Source organism: Leuresthes tenuis, unplaced genomic scaffold (assembly GCF_036924035.1).
Source record: "Leuresthes tenuis unplaced genomic scaffold, fLeuTen1.0.hap1 SCAF_16, whole genome shotgun sequence".
Classification (NCBI taxonomy): Eukaryota; Metazoa; Chordata; class Actinopteri; order Atheriniformes; family Atherinopsidae; genus Leuresthes; species Leuresthes tenuis.
Window position 1 is genome coordinate 14434065 of NW_027325370.1, and position 20479 is coordinate 14454543.

The following is a 20479-nucleotide window of genomic DNA, read 5'->3' on the forward strand; positions in this document are numbered from 1 at the left end:
TGCTCTATTGTCAAAAATACATTGGTTTAAGAGATTTGGACATCAATGCATTCAGTTTTGAATGCTATGATTTCATCAAATTAAATCATTCATGAGATAAATCGTGTGAAGTCAGCCTATCTGTGACAAATTCTTCCTGGAAACAATAAAAAATCATTTAAGAAGAACGACTTCCTGAAGATACTGAATCGTGTTTGATCATATATTATATGTGCTCCAGAGTTCAACAAGGGTCATCCACATGAAAATTTACCGTAGCTTAACCTGTTTTTTTGTTTGGAAATATATAATGAATGTCAAAGCTAACCAGTAAAACTTACCAAAACCCTTAAACTGAAATGTGAGTCAGCATTAAACGAGTCAGTCAGCAAATCCTGCTTCAAGGTGCCACATGGCTGAATAACACCAACATGGCTGCTGTTCAGCTCAGAGTCAGGCTTCCTACACAGGTCTGTTTAAGGATGACTGCTAATCGACTTCATTTGCAACAGCATAAATAAATAATCTCACCAGAATGATTCTATAAGCATGACAACGACACGCTGTTTCAGTCTGTCGATCGATGTTAGCAAAGAAAACAGAAGGCAGCAGTTTTAACACAAACCACTTGTCAGGAGCTGCTTCTATTCAGGTGTGATTGAAGGGAAAAAAATTTCTGGAAGTATTGACTGATTAAAATATTCAGGAACTGCACCTCACAAAACCTGTTTCTGTCAACGGTGCTGATAAAGTTGCTGTCTTAACGTAGGGGACGGTTGCCTTGGTGAATCTAAACAAGAGCATTGGCAGCAGAGTCAAAAGGAAGAGTCATCAAGCAAAGACAGATAAGAAGGCAAATATCTGAAACTGATTTATTTGTTCAATGAGCTGAAACAAAATCCGGGGTTTTGTACTGTGCTGCTTTGCAGCAACCATATGAAGTGACTTCTCCTTTTTAACATCTATGTTGGAGTGTTTTTTCAGAACGAGAACAGGAACATGCGACAAAACACCAGGAACATCAATTAAAGGCTTCAATGCAACGTATAGACTGTAATAGCGTGCGGAGAAATCAAAGAATTAGTTTGACACGATATCCAGTACGGTCTCTCATTATGCTCCAGTCCTTAACAGCAGTTGATAGTAAAGCAAGGAATATACTGTAATCATTTTTCATGTTTAACAAGCATAAAAGTAGTATCACAGTGAGTAATCAAGCTAATTATTTCTGAACATTGAACAACCTGCACTTTTCCCTTTTTAGAAATATGATTTATAAGTGTAATTTAACCCCCCTGGAGTTCAAAGCACAAGATTTCTGTGCCCATCATCATTATTTCTAATGAAATGTCCAAAGTGTTTGAAAAACACCTTTTAAAAAGGTTCTAACAAAGTGAAAGGACACGTGTCCTGCATTAACCAGTGAATGGGGGTTATGCTGATTGAAAAGGGGGTGATTGTTTCCACTATCTTCATATCAATGACAAAGAGAGCTGTCAGAGACAAAAATAACATATCGTTCCAAAGGCTTTACAACAACCACAGAAGCTCTTGAGATCCCTGTACCAGCCATTCAAAATGTTATCAAGAGTTTTCACAGTCATAGATGCTTCCGAGAAGTGGCGCTAAGAAGAAACAGAGTCAGGTTTCAGCATAAATCACTCACTCACTGGGCTCAAGACAGGTGAAGAGGAAGGCACATTTGGCAATACTAATGTTTGTAAAAACATTCATGGAAAATCTTCCAGGATGTTTTCTGTCAAGAAGAAAGAAACTAAGGTAGTTTTTGGGAAAGCAGTGGATCAGTTTGTTCAATGGTGGTGACTGCACCAAAGGAATGATGTAATCAGAAGAAGTTTTAGAGTGAAATGTGTTACAGAGCTTGGATCTTTCAGTGGATTGAAGAGATCCAAAAAAAAAGATAGATAATAACATTAAAAAAACAAGAAAAAAAAAACAGTTTCAAAAATCAGCATTGAGTCTGGACCTAAATCTCTGGCCCCTGTACACCTAGAAAAGCTTGTGATATACACCAGTTGAAGAGTGTAAAAAGTCTCCAGCAGTCATGGTTCCTTTTCTTTTTTTAACTGAATATGAAAGCCTGTTTGTTGTTGCTGCTGCTCCTAAATGCCTTATTATACAGAATGGGTTTATTTGCATTTATTTCAGTGTGTATAAAGCCAATAATTCTGTCTAAAACCTCTGACCAGCAAATATATCCTAGCATCAACATCCTGGTTAGGAGTTTCTCATCTTTAACATTTAGAGTTGCCTATTTAAGATTTTTCTTTAACCTTTTATTCTTAATATGAGAAGAGGAAAGATCTGAGGTGTAAGGAAGCAATCCGGCACCTTGGATATGTGAATGTGTTGTGGAGGAGAGGTGGATGCAGAGATGCAGAGTCAGGAAGATGCTCGCATGAGCATCAGAGATCAGCTCTGTAAACAAGATCACCACCTGTAGGACACGTGAAAATCAGTCAGTGATGTGCAACTCCTCAGACGTTCAGCTCCAAGTACAATAAACAAGAGAAAAGAAATGTGTGAGTGAAGTTAAAGCTGTGAGACAAACAGCTCTAATGTGATCAAGAAAATAGCTTCATGATTATTTGAGTATTTTGACCGAATGTGACTTGTTGGTTTGATAATCAGAGAAGTTACACAACAGGAGGCATTACCAATCACTTACTTTACTTGTGCCACTAGATGGCGCTCTTAAACCTTCCTAAAGATCTGCTGCTCTGACACCAGAATGCACAAAACAATAGGAACACGGATACAGATATAAACCATTTTTGTTAAGCTCAGAAGGTGGTGGGTTTTCTGAGTGGGCCAGAGAACATTATGACACCCACATGCTGTCAACAAATGTTATCCAAGGGAGATGAAAAATAAAATAAAATAAAATACAAGCATGAGAAACGTGCAGGAATTACTTTACAATGTGGAAACAGAAAGAAATGACAGGGAACTGTATATCATACATGGAATTGTAAAGTCTGAATAATCAAGGCACTTTAACACAAACAGAAAAAGACAGGAAAGTGTTTTGTTTTTTTTAAATGACATGAAATTTAATATTTTAAAATTTAGAGTAAAAAGCATGAATAATTCTGGATGTGAAAATATACAACTAAACAATCAGTGTTTTAACAAGCAAATTTTATGCATTCGCCTATTAGAAATAATTGAAAATTAACATAAGTTTTACAAATTTAAAAGCTGTTATGACATTTCTTAAACGACCGTTGAGAATTTATGTTAGTAAAAGAATGTTTTATCTACAATATCTGCTCTCAGAGGGTCCCAATTTTTGCTGCAAATTGAATATATTTGGATTTCGGTTGAAAATCTATCCCCATAAAAACTACACTGTGTAACTCTTAATAACAAATCCGTTTTACAAGCTAAAGAGGTGAAGTCCAGCTCTCTCCACGGTATTAACGCAACCGAACATGATGCTGGCCTTCACTCTTTAAAAGGCTCGCCTTTTTAAGCTTTAAAAACAGGAAGTTTGAACATCATGGCTTTGTTGCGGTTACCAGTGTTCGAAGCTGTCATCCTGTCTCCAAGGTGGACGTCACTGCTAAAGTGCTGAGTCATACACCAAAGCCATCTGAGCCGTAAGACAATTAGGACTAAGAGGTAGCGCACAGCAGTGTTTTAACTGGAGACGCTGCTCAGACAGCAGGCAGTCTAAACTGGTTACAGCGAAACACAAATGTGTCGCCTGCTGTTCACATCAACCGACGACAGTCTCACGAAAGAGGCTGACATGATCCAACACTGCACATCTTAGAAAATAGATCTTTGAGCAATTGTAATCATTTTCAAGCTCTTGTTAGATTTCCTTGTTAACTTGGAGTTGGAAAAGGAGGAAAAGCTGCTGCGTATGTCGGCTGGTGTTGGATTCTGACCCAACATGGTTGCTCATGGTGTGTCTGCACATGGAGGGATGGATGTGGTGGTCATGAGGTGCAAAACACAACACAATTTAGAAAACAGGAACAAATGAGCACGTCAGATCGTTTTACAGCAGAAAACACACACGCACAAAAGGAACACGACATTAAAAGTGCCTTACCTGTGTTACCTCCACTCTTATTACAGTTTTTGGCTTTAATGTCGAGCACCAAAGAAGAAAACATCGACTTTTTACAACATAGAACCAACAAAATAGACAAAACAGCATTTCAGTTTACAAAAATATTTTGTTGACTTTTATTGAGTCTCGACAAAATGTTGTTTCCAGATGTTTCTTGTAATGCAGTTATGACCAAACTCTAATTTTAATGTCTCAAGTTCCATGTCCGAAAAAGAATAGGAAAGAGGATAAAGGTATGTCATCTTGCCCTTTCCGCCCTGTTCAGTATTAACATACTTACCACCTACACTCACAGCCCCATACAGTCACATACAACACAAACTGCATTATCTTTAACTCATGATAACTAAACAAATGTCATACTAACAAGAAAACTGTCATGACGATCAAGAGGTGACACAAAATGAGAAGTTTGAAAATCTTTTGTTCGAATGAAAAAACATGCTCGCTGTCTTCGTTTTTGCTACTCCCGCCTGCATGACTATTATCGCTTGGTGGCTAATGCTATACAACATGAACTCCTGTGATAATATTCCGTTAAAATCCCCTTTAATGAGCTCACAGACTGATGAAACACTTCCAGCAACCAATAAAACAAGCGGCTTCTTGAAATAAGGAAAAGTCTAAGAGACTTCAGGTAGACTTTCTGTAAAACAAACAAAAAATATAATAAATCAACCAAAAAGCTCCATCAAGTCTTTAGAAAACAGTTCCATATTTATTGCAAAATATTTTTGTACAGAATACAACTGAAAAACATAACATCAACAGAGGAGGAATAGACAGTAAGGCCAACATCACAACTCCAAGAGCTGAACTGTACAAACACCTACAGTAACATTTGCTGCTTTATTAGTATTTTTACACATACACTTTTCCTGCTATCACAGCAAGCTCCTCAATGGAGAAAAAAGAAAAATCTAAAACAATTTCCCCATTTTTCTAAAACATTATTGCCTTTGCCTGTAAACCAATCAACTTAGAACACCAATGGACAATCCTTAAATGCTGAAACCTCTGTAAGAAACTTGTCCTTTGATTGATAATGTCTCACAAAATATAAATATATATATTATATATAAGTATATACTTGTAAAAAGCTCCAAACCGTATAGGACTGATAATATTTTGTGACTGAGAGCAGCATCACCTTTCATGGAGGTTCAGAGCGCTACTGCTGAAGCGAGAAGGCTGACACCACTGGCTCACCTGCGAATACCAGAAACTGTGCTGAGATAATTCTTCTGATTCTGAATGAAACACAATGTTAGTGTTTAGTTTACTTCACACTGCTGGAAAAATTGAGCCCTCACTTGAGCTCGGAGGGGCTTAGCATAGTACGTCTAGGTAATTCAGGACGTGCATGCCCATGCACATCCTCATGCGATTTGGCACTGATGTAAAAGTTCCTTCCTCAACGTAAACCTTGTGGTACACTTCGTTTCCTCTAGCTCCGTCTTTTACATCTTTTTTTTCAGTACACATAAAAAAGGCAGAGTGAGACAGGATACATTTCCCCCTCCCAACATTCAAATGTACATCTTTAACATTGGCTCTCCCAAAATTTGGGATCTAATGAAGAAAAAGAGAACCCCCGTCACTGGAAGTTTAGTGTAGAAAATCAAAATTAAATTAAGATTAAAGTAGACACAACTTTTTTTTTCTCATATGCATAAGCCCTTCAAGAAAACGCATCAACACACAAGAGAGGATGAAGATGATGTACAATCCAAAAGCCCAGAGGAGAACGGGTGGGATTTCTCCAGACAAGACTCTACTGGGAAGGTAGATGTTGAACTACAGAAGGCAGCGCGACTAAGTCGTGCTCATTTGCCCTTCTGAGTCTGTCTCTTAAAATACAGCTGGTGGAATTACAAAAAGACAAACGAAAAAAAGATTATCCTCCTTTAAATAGTGAGCCCAGCAACAGACACAAACAAGCAGACAAACATGATTTTTGTCAGTCCACACTGAAACAGAAATAAAGCTGACAGTTCTGTGGTCGGGCCAGTTCGTTTGCTTATCTGTCTGTCAGTGTTCTAGCATAAATACTTGAGGTTATTGATGGATTTCCATGAAGTTTATTACACATGGGGCACGAACCAACTTAGAAAATATCAAATTTAGACATTAAGCCATATTTGGATACATTTTTTTTCTTAATTCTGCCTTGTATGCAGTCTCTGACTGCTTTTATTAGCATATTTTGGATGAAAACATGCTGTTGCATGTTGTCTCCTCTGCAAACAGTCGTCTCACGACGAAGATTCATTGCTGGTTATTACCCTCCGCTAATATCATCATATACACTTTTCTGTAAAGGTATGTGAGTGTGTGTCTGGGAGGGGGCTCTTAAAACATTTATGGATATTCCAAGTGCTTTCAATGATTCGATACCCTGAGTAGAGGACATAGGCTTGGGGTGAACTTCAGCAGAAACAAACATTTTTTTGCCAAGCAAACACCAACTGAAAAAGGACATCACATAGGTAAAACCACCTTTCACACATAAATAAAAATCTGCACTCGTAGATACATTAAAAACCACAAATGTAACCAGAGAGAAAAAAAAATAAACAACAACCACATATCAGCCATGACAACACAGTCATTTTCAGCTTTACACTATGCATATACCCATGCATATATAATGTGTATTTCCCCTTGCATACAGACAAGTGGTTGGGGACTATATAGAGAGCTTTTAGTTATACCAACTCTCTCTGAAGAGACTAACACTGTTTATTAAGAGATTGATAAAAATGAGAGCAAATGTAATTCACAAGCTGAGGAGCAAAAAGACGAGAACTGATTTCTGTGCAGCCTTGTAAACAGAAGAGGCAAGAATGCCACAGAGGATGATGGGTAACAGACATCCAATTAAAGCAGCTAAGATCAGACCAATTACAAGATAAACTGAGGCTGGCTGGGAGTTAGGAAAACAAGAGGTGGAGGCCTTTTTTTCTCCCATCTTACCAGTCAGATGATTCAAAGTGGCAGCATCACCTCACAACTTTGCCTCGTCTGGTTCCTTTCAGGCTCAGCTAAGCATCAGTTCTGCCACTGGAAATAAAATCAAAGTGATCGACGTGTTTCTGTCTGCGCTGCTCGAGAGGGAACTTACCAAAACGTAACACACAGTGAGCTCTCAGCGATGTAACACAGCATCTTACAGAGAAGCAACCTATGGGCTGAGCGAATGTTCGATCACGGGAAGGGCGGGTGCAGGAGGGTGTGACAGGCAGGTATGGGGCAGTTTAAGCTAACAGCTGCCCCACCTCCCAGCCCCACTCTGCAGCCCCTTCCTACATCATCTTTGGGTTTTTAAAGAGCAGCGAGGCTCAGACAAACAGCTGGATCCGCTCACGGATGGTCTGCCGGCAGATCGGGCAGGTCTTGAGTGCGGCGCTGCAGTCAATGCAGGAAGCGTGTCCGCACTGGAAGACCAGCTTGATGTGGTTGTCGATGCAGATGGGACAGGTGATTCGCTCCTCCATCTGGCGATAGCGAGACTGCAGTTGCTCCAACAGGTTGTGTTGCTCCGAGTTCTCAGTGCCAGGGCTGCAGTCCACCTCTGTTTGGTCTGTGGATGGAGGCCGTCAGCAAGAGTCAATTTCAGTCAAGTCAATAGAATTTCATGCAAGCCATGCAGTCTTGTGTAAGATGAGACTGGGCTGCTGCCTAATTGTGCTTCTGGGTCAATGATAACAAAAGGTGAAAGCTGAAGCGACTGAACGTGGATGCAGCACGGCTCAAAATTTCTTATCGTTTCAGTGGTTCATTGGCATCCCCCACACAGCTTCTCTCATTTACAATTAAAATCTGCGTCTCACTGACACCTCAAGAGCAGTGATCACTGATAATTTAGCACCAGTTCACTCTGAAAAACCGTGGCAATTTGAAATGAACTCTTTCACCAACTTAACTGCAAGAGTCAGCCACAAAACTGCTAGCAAAATAAAAATAGATCAACTGAACAATTCACATTGTAGAAGTAGATTATAAAACAAACAAAAAAAAAAAAAACAGAAAAGGCTTTTCAGTCAGTTTTAATGAAAGTTATAGACTCAGATATGAATATATACATAGGGTGCCTGTATTGCTGTGTATAAACATCATTGCATCCTTACACCAACAACAGATTATCAAAAAAATTCAAAGATTCTTCTTACCTTGTCTAATTTTCTTGGTGATTGTGACCTGACATTTGATGCATTTCTTCATGCGATGAGCACATTCTGTTCAGACAAGAATCATTTCAGTCAAAAGTTCAAAGACTAAACAAATACAGTACTATGTGGAAGTCTTGAGCCACCCCTCATTTCTTTATATTCCAAGGAGCCAGTATTTATTGTAATCTTTTAAAGTTGCCCCGAGCCCTGCAGGATTTCCAAAAGTCAGTTTCAAGGTTCTTCTTTGGACATTGGCTCCTTTTTTTACTCATTTTCAGTCCAGTCCATGTAGCTTTCCATTTTAAGATAAATACATTTTTGACCTATAAATCGTTCAAGCATCAAAAGGCACCCGGCACCCAACTCAAGACATGAACCAGTGTTCTGGCTACACATACCAGGACAACTTGTCAAACTAATCAACTTATTTGTACTCCTTCACAGTGCTCTTAAGCATCCCCACAACGACCCACCTTCACAGGCCACACTGTGCTGGCAGGGGCAGAAAAGAACCAGCAGAGCCAGCTCCGAGCAGATGAGGCATTCACTGGGCCCGGGCGGCGTGGGAAGAACCAGGTTGGTCATGGTGTTGGGTGTGGTGTGGACCCGCCGCAGGCTGGCACTGCTCAGGCCCTGCCCACACGTGATGGCCTGCAGACGTTGCAACCTGACAGATGACACACAGCTATAATACATCCAAAGTGACGCCCACACACCAACCCACTTTTTAACAACCAATTAGATTTGCTCCAAGTTCATTTGAATGTGAAAAGAAACATTTTAGAGCAGTATGAATATGGCTTTGAAATTCTTTGCTTTGGTTCATATTCAGAAATACTATCTAACAGAACACCTACCTGTGCTTCTCAGAAAAGTTCTTTATGAGCTGCAGCATGGTGCTGTCTGCCACTAGGTCCAGAGGACTCTTGCCCTTGTGGTTGGCATAGCTGATGTCAGCACCTTCCTGCGCTAGAAAACAAGCAATGGCTGTGCCGACGCTCAGCTCTGTATTCCCCAGAAGACCAGAAGAGTTGAGCTGTGGGCACACGTGATAATTGGGAGAGAGAAGATGCAGAGAAAAGGCAAGGAGAGAAAAAGTCCAAGTTAAAACAGACACGATGGTTTAGCAGAACAGTTGGACAAACATACTCTGAAAAGGCAGAAGTTGGGAATACTTCAAAAACAAAGCCAAGGACAAGGTGGAATTTGAGTATCACTAAAGTAATTGAAGTTAAATCAGTGCAATCCAGCTACGGGTGGTACATAAACCTACATCTAATCAGCATGGAAGAACTCCTCCAACAACTCCTCTGCTGACAGTGGCCAAAACAGCCGTAAGCACTTAACTCCAGCCACCTTGAAGGCTGTTTATTTGTGTGTGTGTGTGTGTGTGTGTGTGTTGGCAGGTGCCCAGGATGCTGAGCGAGGCTGCAGTTTTCAGTAGTGGAAAGGACATTTTTTATAATCTACACTGTCTGATAGGACAGCCTTTAAACTGCCTGTGTAAAAAAGTCATGCATAAAAGGATAGAGTGAGGGTCTTTAAATGAAGAAAATGAGAGATAATGTCTCTTTGAAAAGCACAAAGGCAATTAAAAGGCATGCTGGGATTTTTTTTAGCCTGAACCTAATCATAAGGTGGGTACAATTACAGCAGGAACATCTCGTCAGTGTTTAAAACAGCTCTTGTCAATTTATTGATCAGATATTATAAGGACAAAGATTTCGAAGTAAAACACATGATATATATATATATATATATATGGAATTATTGGACTTGCATTTATCATGTCGCTTGAAACTTAAACTGAAAGTAGCTATTCTGCTGCAGATTCTCCAATTAATGACTTTATTTTGTGATATCGTGCTTGCATCTTGCAAATTGACAAAATAATCCTTGAAGCCAGTTCAAAGTTACAGAATCACTAAGTCTTATGTAGATGACATTATGAAAGGCTCAAGGAGGTTTCCTCTTCTAGAAGCTTTATGTAAGATACTACTGCACATCTTCTTTTTGAGTTCTTAGATGGATAAGTGAGGACCTGCCAAAGTCTCTGACATCATGATTAATACTTCCTCTGGGGAGAAAGATTGTCGTGTGTTTACACCGCTCCTCTAAATTTATCACAGACATCTTAACTAGAGCTCCATCTTAGCCAAATCTATATTGCCTCCCACAGTGGACCCTCTTCACCTCTAAAATCGTTCTTCCTCTCTCCCTTTATTACACCATCACTTAGAATCGATTGCCAATTCTTTCTTTCAAAGCCAAAGTAACAGATTTAGGCCAATCCCAACCTAATCTGTACTTCTAAGAAAATCTATCCTTAATTTTGAGGGCTACTAATCCAAATTAATGTGGAAGTTAAACTGTATCATATTTAGAATAGAATAAAATTACCTTTATTATCCCACAAGTGAGAAAATTTCACGTTAAAGAGCTATAAATAAGATGTAAAATGGCATGTACAGCATACAAACATGGTAGGATGCAGGTGAAATAGTAAGTAGCTGTGATAATGAGTGATGAGTGCACTCATGTAGTGTTATGGAGTCTGACAGCTGCTGGTAAGAATGACCTGCGGTAGCGTCTCTTCCCGCACTGCGAGAGTAAAAGTCTGTGGTTGGACGAGCTGCTCAGAGCCCGTCACATGCAGGGGGTGGGAGGTGTTGTTCCTGATGGATGTTAGCTTAGATAGCATCCTCTCCTCACCCACCTGCTCGATGGGGTCCAGAAGGCAGTCCGGGACAGTGCTGGCTCTCTTAATCAGCTTATTGAGTTTCCTCCTGTCCCTTTCTGCCACCCCACTGCTGCAGCAGACCACAGCATGAAAGACTGCAGACGCTGCCACGGCGTCATAAAAGAGAGTCACTTCTTTAATTCTGCATTCTCTTAAATATAAAGCCATACATTACAGATGTAACACCTGCTTTAATTCCTTTTTACTTGTAATACTCTCCTATCTCATTGCTTTCTTCTCTGTTAATCCTCCTCTTTTGCCCTGTTTACATAATAAACTAAAGTACCTTCTCCTCAGGTAACATTCTCTTTAAAACCCTGTGATCTGACTTGCACCTATTTCCCTCCCTTACGTTTGATCCTGTTGTTTACCTGGTAAAGCCAACAAACTCCACTCCACTGTAACGTTACCTAGAAGACTAAGTAAATACCCTAAGAAGACTGTCTTTCTTTTAACCCTTCTATGCAACTTTACATACCTCCTTAAGACCCCATTAATCCATCTCCTCAACTTGGGTGTAGATTTACAGTATGTGGGTATTCATTTGTTTCCTATTTCAGTTGATCTTTACTTTTCTTGGAATTCTTTTTTGCATTCTTTGCTTAGTAATAACTCCTTTGCCAGTTTTGATCTATGTCAGGCTCAGACTACAGGCTTTTAAAAAGCAACCTCAGAGGATAAATCAGGTCTGAAACCTCAGTCGGTACCAATATTTGGTCCAAATTATCTGGTAATTTGAGATGTTTGCAGAGACCATAAACATCCAAACAAGCCTTCATTGATAAATATTAGAACTGAGAGGACAGATCATGACAATCATGCCCAACAATTTTCTCATCGCAACTCGTTTTACCTTCTGCTTTTTGTTTTTTTTCTCACTTCAAAGCATCGCTCATAATACAGTGAAGCTGTTCCTCAACAGTGTCCATTCTGATTAAATCTGCTCTGCTATGAGATCATGAGGAGGATTGTTTTCAGATTTTTCCTCCATATTCTTTTGTGTTATGTACTGTACAAGTTTCAGATTAGAAAAAAATATTTGTAATTTTTAAAACTTCTACAGTCAAAAGATATATATATATATATATATATATACACACTGGTGTTTGCATCTTTTATAATCCGAGTTGTCTCTCTTTAACTCAACAAACTCCAAACTTCTCATTCAGTGTGGATTCAGTGAGTCTATTTACAAAATAATGTCATAATAATGTAAAAAGTCAAATATTTTGCAAGTCTGTAATAAAATATTACTCATGTTCCACATCTTGTTGTTGTATATACTCCCATTGGAATACCTTCTTTTTTTTCTTTTAGTTAAAACCTAGTTTTGCCACCTCCCCGTCATGTCTCACCCTGCAGTAGAGCGATGTGGACGAACACCCCTCGGTGCTCTGCTCGGTGCTACTGGTTCCCACTGGGGGGCTGAGTGCAACGTTGGCCAGCTGCGGGCGAAGGAGGGCCACGTGCATGGCAGTGTCCCCGTCCTCATCCTCCATGTTGACGTCGGCGCCCTCGTCCACCAGCAGCTGAATCAAGTCCATGTGGCCCTGCGTCACAGCCAGCTGCAGCGGCGTCTGATTCCGATTGTTGCGGATGTTGACATCACAACGTCCCTGCGGATCATGAGGCAGGCTTAAACAAATGCATTTTTTCCACAACTAAAGGCATAACAAATAAATTTAACCTTTTTATTCAATGTAGATGTAACTATGCAAAATATTGCATACAGCATCGCAGCAGTAAGAAAAACCCATAAAAAAACACTTTAAAGAACTCAGATTTGCTTCTATTCTGAACTCAGATTTGCTTCTATTCTGAACTCAGATTTGCTTCTATTCTGAGCTCACCTCCTTGATGAGGACCTCGGCGACATCTCTGTGGTTGTTCAGGGCAGCCAGATGAAGTGCAGAGAAGCCGTCCTCCTTTTTGACATCCACCAGTTGTCGTGCTCGGGCCAGGATCTTTTCTGTGGCCCTGCAGCCAAGACAAACAACACAAGACTCAATTAGCACAAAGCTTGTCCTGGCTTCACTTAAAGAGCTCACGTTTTGCTAATTTACAAGTTTCATCTGTGAGAAAATGTTTACATGCTTTAATATAGATCTAAAAAAAACACATATTTTTTTCTCATATTGCACTTTAATGAAGCACCTGTTAAACCTTTTGTCTGAAAGGCTTCACTTTAGCTACAGACCGGATATAAAACATTAATGTGGCGTCAGTTATTGGTTGGTGGTTTAATGTTGCTTCAACTGTCAACAGCTTTAAGTGAAATGGATCTGAGCAAGAACCTAAGAACACTATGCACGACCATTGGCAAAATCAACCAAGTTTTCATGCTCACCACTTGTCCAAATTTGAGCAAGAATCAGCAAATTTCTATTTCTTGAGCAAAAAGCTACAATTATCATCATAAACCACACCACACATTGACAGTCTGTCCACAGCAACACAAGTACAAACAATATGTCTTGTGTCTCCTGTACTTGACTTAACACGACAACAGTCTGATAAGAAAGTGTGTGACCCAACAAGTGAAAACACTGATCCCTAGTGTCTTTAAAGTCAGTCCTCTTGTAGCATTTTGTGCAGCACGTTATCTTGAATGTCGGGCATGACAGAAGAGCTGGAGTTCAATCACTTTATAAGCATTATGAGGCCAGATTTGGCAAAAAAAGAACAAACGTAAGGTTTTTGTATCTGCTGCACTGTTGAGTAGTTTACAACTGTGTGGCTGAGTCTACTTTATGACACGTCAAATTAAAGCCGACAGCCTGAGTGAGCGCCCAGGAAGCTGGTAAATCACCATGGAGGGATAAGTGTGGCATTACTCAAACTTTCTGTAGATGTTTGGCTAATTTACTGTCGGCTCTGTAGGATTTTCCTGAATGGAAAACGCGTTTGTCATGTGTGCTAATAGATGATGCTGGGGTCTGTCATTTCAAAAGAAAACCTGCAAAATAAAGCAGCTTTCAGCATACAACTTGATTGGCTAATTCATAACTGATCCAGTGATAAAAAAAAACTTAATCTTTATGGGCAAAACAAAACACAAACAATCAATAACAACCAGCAAAGAACGATAGATGACTGAAGGAAATTTTACTTATCATTTTTCCATTTAACGAATTATCATTAATTATTCAATTCATTCATTCAAATTGCCCTCACTATAGCACCTCCGAGGCACTAATGTCTTTCTGTATTTAGGAAGAGTATTTATTGCTTTCATTGCACTACATTTTATGCCATAATGACTGCATGTATGAGTGTCTCCCTGAACGACTCCCCTTGCCAACATCTGAGCAAACGATTAGCTAGTAATACATACTGCTGAGGATACATGATGCAGATAACTATCGTCCCCTTCCTTTAAATAAAAACCTCCCTCACTAAATTTAAAATCTGGCTTTTAATGGATGCTTTTAGCTAAATTGCTTCAATTACTTTTGATGAAGGTATCAGATTTGGTTCTAAGCAGCTTTTATTAATGTGACTAATCTATTACAAATTTTACAGCTTCGTGATCTGTACATTGCCTACATTAAAATTCCTTGCTGAGGTCTGGATTTAACGCACAGCCTGTTTTATTACGTGTACGTAAGTATGAGTGGGATTGCCTCTGTGATTTAAAGGTTGTTAAGGGAGACAGTGCTAGAGGTCACTGGTACCTGCAATGCAGGTCTGCGTGTGTGCCTGCATGTGTGTGTCCGAGGTATTGAGGGAGGGTCCCATTTAGCAGTTTTCACTATATAGGACTATATGGCAGTAACTGCTATATAGGGTCCTATACAATATTGTTGAACAGTTCACTCCTGCAGCTGAAGCAGCCTGTAAGATTGGAAAACTGCTGCGCCATTATCTTTATATCACTAGGCCGCCAGTTCTCTGCTTTATTTTCACTATCATTAAGCCTGTACGTTCATGAATATTCAGATTTAAGATGGCGTGTCGATGCAGCTTTGCAAAACTATGGCCTCACTCAACAGCCAAAGGACTTCCCAGGCAATGATTTGCTTTTGGACTGGAAGGATGATTTTATCTTTTGGTTTTTGCATCATTTTTGTTTGCAACTTGCTTTTTGAAACCACAGCTCGATTACAACAAAATGAATGTGGTGTTACAGAGTGAGTGTTTTGTGAACTCCGGTTTCACGGGACAGTTTGCACGTTACTGTCAAAGGATACAGTATTAAAAGAAAGAGGAAGAAGAAAATGTACAAAAAAAATGTGGTGGAAGTGAGGATGAAAAAATTAAGCTATAAGGAGGAGAAATAAGAAAAACCAGAAGGAAATCCAGCCAAGTAGTCTCTCATTTCCAGTAAATACAGTTAACACATTAAACATCCTGTACATCCTACAGTCTCCTCTGTCAAGCTGACAACTTGAGAAAACAATCTGGCAACGTGCCTTCTCTCTTCATTTTCCCAGGAACATTTGTGAACTTGGCCTCTAGCTGTCTTTTTCCATTTCCTCATAATAAATAAATAAATACTCTAATAAACAAACCAGTCTTGTTTTGGGTCACAACAGATGGTCACAGCTGCTCTCAGATACTCTTTATGGATGATCTTTACTTCGGAAGCTGAGGACAACAAATTGACCTCTATTAAACGTAAAAAAAAAAAATTAAACGTCCAAAACAAAAGAACAAATAGTTTTAGCTTGTGATGATTGTAAATAAAAAGTTGGGGTAACTGCTAATGGCAGAAACCATACCAAGGATAATAAACACACTTAAAAAAAAGACAACCCTCATTATCTATTATCTTTAATTATGTGTAATAAATGTATCTAATGCCTGGGTACCTTCAAATCGTGTGTTACAATTTGCATGCAGGTTGTAACGATTGAGGTTAACACACATAAAATGAAAGGTACCTGGAAAGCATCAGCGTGGTGAAGGCCTGCTGATGATATATGAACAAACTGATGAACCGAGTTGACCGTGAAAACTCTAAATCCTGTGTCTGCTCTTACGGTGCTGAAACAGATGTCAGGCTAAATGAATAACTCCCAGAACTGCACATCTGACACTCGCCAGAACAGATCAAACATTTATTAAATGACTGTGTACTGCGGCCTCCATTCCTGTTCCTTTCCCTCATCACTGCTGCTTGCCAAATGTCTTTTTTTTCCCTGCTGCTCTGATATTAGTTCACATATTGCATCCATGTACGGGAATATCCAGAGATTTGACTTTAAGTTACTTTGTAAGGGTCCCGCTGGAGATGTGGTAAGGATATGCGGGTCAGAATATGGCACTTCAAAGCTTTACTTTGAGGAGGGTTGACATTGCAATTGACTTCTTTGGAACAAACAGGTAAACAGATGGTGGATAATATGCAGAGAAATAACCAGATAAAAGAACAAGCTATGGAAATATACTCGGCGTGAAAGTCTGCAGATGACAATAACAAGGCTTCCAAAGTTTGTAATACAAATTTCCAGGATGCCATCCATTAGATTACATAAGACACACTTTCAGCGTCTAACTGAGATCTTTAATGAAGTGGCGTTGCATCTGGGAAAAATGTTATGGTGATGCTTTGGTTTTTCGTTCTTCCTTCCTTCCTTTCTTTAATGGGACATTCTTTTCCAATTTCCCATTGCATGGTTTTGTTATATTTGGAAAGGAAAGTTCATAAGGCAGAGACCGAGGCAAAGACCAAAGGCTGAGCAAGGACCCAGGATCCTCTCCACATTCAGGCAAACTGTGTACACTGAACAGAGGGTCATCCTAATGTTTTACTCCTATTTTCTTGATCTTACAAATTATCTTACTTACTTACTTACTTTTATTGATGGCCTCACTTTGACTTGTTTAAAGACCCTGAGACAACTGGAAAAAAACCAGCAACTTATGTAAGGGGAAAATGCACCACTGCACATCTGATGGTTATGATCTCCACATTCCAAATATCTTCTATTTATGGACACCTCAAAAAATATAAACAATGATTTTCATCCTATAAGATTCTAATGCAGGTAAAATGTTGAGTTCTCCATTAAATAGGGCAGATCTAAAATAACATTTGGCAACACAGATTTTTGACTGGAATTACGCCGGCAAAATTCCTAGCTGATGGCGTTGCGTAGAGCTGATAAATGCTAAATACTTGTTAGCTACCCAGTTATGCCAGAGTTCCAACATCAATATCAAGAGTTTCGTGATAAATCTTTGTTGACTATCAACTACAACCTCTTATGTTAAAATAAAAAAAAACTGTGTACTTTTTGAAGATTTCGGTGTCACTATTTAGTTGATGTAATTTATCAGGAATTAATTGGACATCCTGCAGCCAATCAGAATGATGTATTCATCCAGTCCTCAGAACAAACGTGTATGTTCTATGAATGGCTTATTAAACATATTTTTTTAAATCATCTTTTCAGTTAATTTGATTTAATTTCACTGCTGAAACTAACAGAGAAACTGATGTTACAGATAACATCAGAACTACCAAGTTGCAATAATGCAGGCATGCATTTAATGTATGACAGTGGCTGAACAAAATGTCTGACTGCACAATAAAAAATGTCACTGGACAGCCTTTTTCTATCTGCAGAGGTTGGTTTACAGTAGTGAACAACCAAGTCATGATACATAAAGGATAAAGCAGAAGCCTGACCATTCAATCTTGGTGCAATCTTTACCCTTCCAGGCTGTTCAAGGTGCTTTGGGGCTGATTTGATGCAACTGAGGAGGATACTGGCCCAATAAAAAAGGAGCCAGACATAACAACTTCTGTGTGTTACGCCTGGATGAAACCTTATCATTGTGAGAACAGTTAGTTATCTACTGAGTTTCTGCCTGCCTGGTCAGTTCCATGTCAAAGCTCAGATTGTGATTATCAACCTTGAGCCTAAAACCAAACAGACAGAGGAGAGGGGAGACTTTGTGACAGATGTCAGGGAGCTCGCTTTCATGTTCGTCCTGGGGCAGAAAATAAAATTGTCCGAGTTAATCTTTCATCGGCTTCCTATTGACGTCACTAAGAAGAACTTCTTTTAGTAGAAATACAATAAATTGAAGTAAAAAGCTCTATTTTCCTAGAAATAATATTATTTGACTTCAATCTCTCTGTAAGCACCATTATCCACCACTGACACAATCTATCGATAGTTCCTAAAAGCTGCATTAAGCAAGTCTATCCTGGGAAAAAAATCTCTGGCATACTGATAAGAGTGTGTACGGATTCTCTGAATTTTCTGTCCTCTTGTGAATCCCAAATCTGTATTGCTTGAAATAATAAAAAATAAAAAAAACTATACTGAAAGTAGCCTGGGAACAATTTGAGGAATGATGTGTGTGTGCAGAGAGACACAATAAAAGAGTAAACATTGCTGCATTTTTGCCTCATATTGACTGCTGGCCTGCTTACAGCAGCGGAAGCATGTGGGAGATGAGCTCTATATCCGTAACAGATAGTGTTCAGAACTGACCTTTGAATCCTTATTTGAACCCACAGGAGAGATTGTCACACGAAAACATTGCCATCACTTCCACTAACATGCATTTAAAGTACTGAGACATTGTGAGGGGATAGTGTTGGACTACAAAAAAAATAAGCCAAACTTTGACATTCCCAAAGATCACCATTAAACCCATCATCACAAAAGGGAATATGGCACCACAACAAACCTGTGTAGGGAGGGGGCGTCCATCAAATCTTACAGACACACCAAGGAGGGCATTGAACCAAAGATGCAAAAAAAGAGATCAAAGATAACCCTACATTTTCTGGAAAATTCCACATGGACGCCAGTGTATTTGTCCATAGGACAACTATAAGCTTTACACTCTACAGAGCTGGGTTTTATGGAAGAATGGCCAGAAAAAAAGCCATTGCTTATACAAAAAATGAGTATGGAAGAAGATGTGGAATATTTGGAAGAATGTCCTCTCATCAGCTCAGACTAAAATGAAACATTTTGTGTCAGTGAGGAAAGCGCTACGGCGCAAACTCAACATTTCTCATCACCCTGAGAACACCATCCCCACGGTGAATGTTGTCAATTCTGGTTTTCATCATCAGGAACTGGGAACCTTCTCAGAATTGATGGGAATGATGAATGGTGCTAAATACAAGAAAATTCTTAAGGAAAACCTGTTTCGGTGTTTCACCTTCCAGTAGGACAATGACCCTAAGCAAAAGCAGCTCTTTAGCAATTTATGGGTAAACATTTAAATAACATTGAAATAGTTACATACGCTCAAGGTTTAGGTTTTCTTTGTATCACTTCTTGTTTGCTGTGAATTTCTAGGACGCTATCCTTGAGATTTGGGTAGCTGGACATGTTTCTGTCATTTATACTCACAATTTGTTTCCTTTGAGGGCAGCATGATGCAGAAGGTTGAAGCCTCTGTGGTTCTGCTGGGTGAAGTCAATGTTGGGCACCACGACAAGGATCTCGATGATACTGCGGAAATCTTTAGCAATGGCGTCATGGAGCGGTGTGTCCCCATATGAATCCTAAACGAAGGAGAGGAAAAACTCACGGTTAGCACAGTAAATGAAGAATGAACGCATGAAATAAAACAGATTTTTCTTAACAGTGAGTAAAAACACAGGTGTGTTTTCTGGAGGTTATTCGGAATTTTCTTGAGAGAGTCAAATGTAGAATAATAACAGAAAATTGTAGCGGCTTGCTGAAAAGGGGACGGGAATCACAGCTTTGTCTTCAAAAGAGCCTCGTTAACTTTTAACTAAATATCTGAGAATATCGTCTCTACAAGATGTTCTGATGATGATCTGTAAACGTAACATCACTTTGTTCACCAGAATGTGTTTTAATGCGCTATTTTCATTCAGAACAAATACAGATGCACAAAATAGACCATATGCACATTTTCCACACACATGCAAACTCCAGGCTGGCATATTTTTAGCTGAGTAGCTTCACTATTCAAGCAGAATAAAAGGAGTTAGGGAGTGAATTCTGGGCCTGGTTGCAGGCATGTTAGACCATCTGAAAAATCTCACTAAGAGAGATAAGATATTGTCTTAATGAGGCTGATAGTCGATGTGAAGCTGGGCCAAAAACAACATAAGTGTTTGAATTTGCGTGTGTCCACTACTACTGCATTTTAGGGCAATGTGTGCTTTGGTTATGACAGGTAAACAGAAACTTACTGACCACACTGACGTTCACTCAGCAGTCAACCATTTAGCATTGGCTAGCTGCAGCTCAGAGAACAACATTACTGACTAGTGACTGATCTGGACAGGTATGTTTAGAACTGAACAGGAAATAGATGTATAATATATGGAAGCTGTTGCACAAGCAGTTCAATAAATGGTTTTCACTTTTTTTTTCCTTATGATGAATTAGTCCATTTGATACAGTTAAAATTACCTTTAAGGAGAGAAAAGGAACAGTAAAAAACTCAAGAATAAAACAAATGAAAAAATGAGGCTTGAATCTGAACAGCAGAAAAAGCCAATGGCGTGCACCATTAAGCAAACTACGTCCTCTC

The 20479-nt window shown here is 39.3% G+C and overlaps 1 protein-coding gene across 1 annotated transcript in view; it reads right to left on the reverse strand.

Moving 5' to 3' along the window:
- Positions 1-4780: 4780 nt before the first annotated feature.
- Positions 4781-20479, reverse strand: part of mib2 (MIB E3 ubiquitin protein ligase 2) — a 37130-nt gene continuing 21431 nt past the window's right edge. Inside the window, exons 13-19 of the mRNA XM_072366252.1 lie at positions 19321-19475; positions 12847-12973; positions 12352-12612; positions 9114-9292; positions 8730-8923; positions 8257-8322; positions 4781-7667 (exon numbers count right to left, since the gene is read on the reverse strand). Of these exons, the coding sequence (XP_072222353.1) occupies positions 7426-7667; positions 8257-8322; positions 8730-8923; positions 9114-9292; positions 12352-12612; positions 12847-12973; positions 19321-19475 (1224 nt within the window). The 3' untranslated portion in view covers positions 4781-7425. The remainder of the gene's footprint in view (positions 7668-8256; positions 8323-8729; positions 8924-9113; positions 9293-12351; positions 12613-12846; positions 12974-19320; positions 19476-20479) is intronic.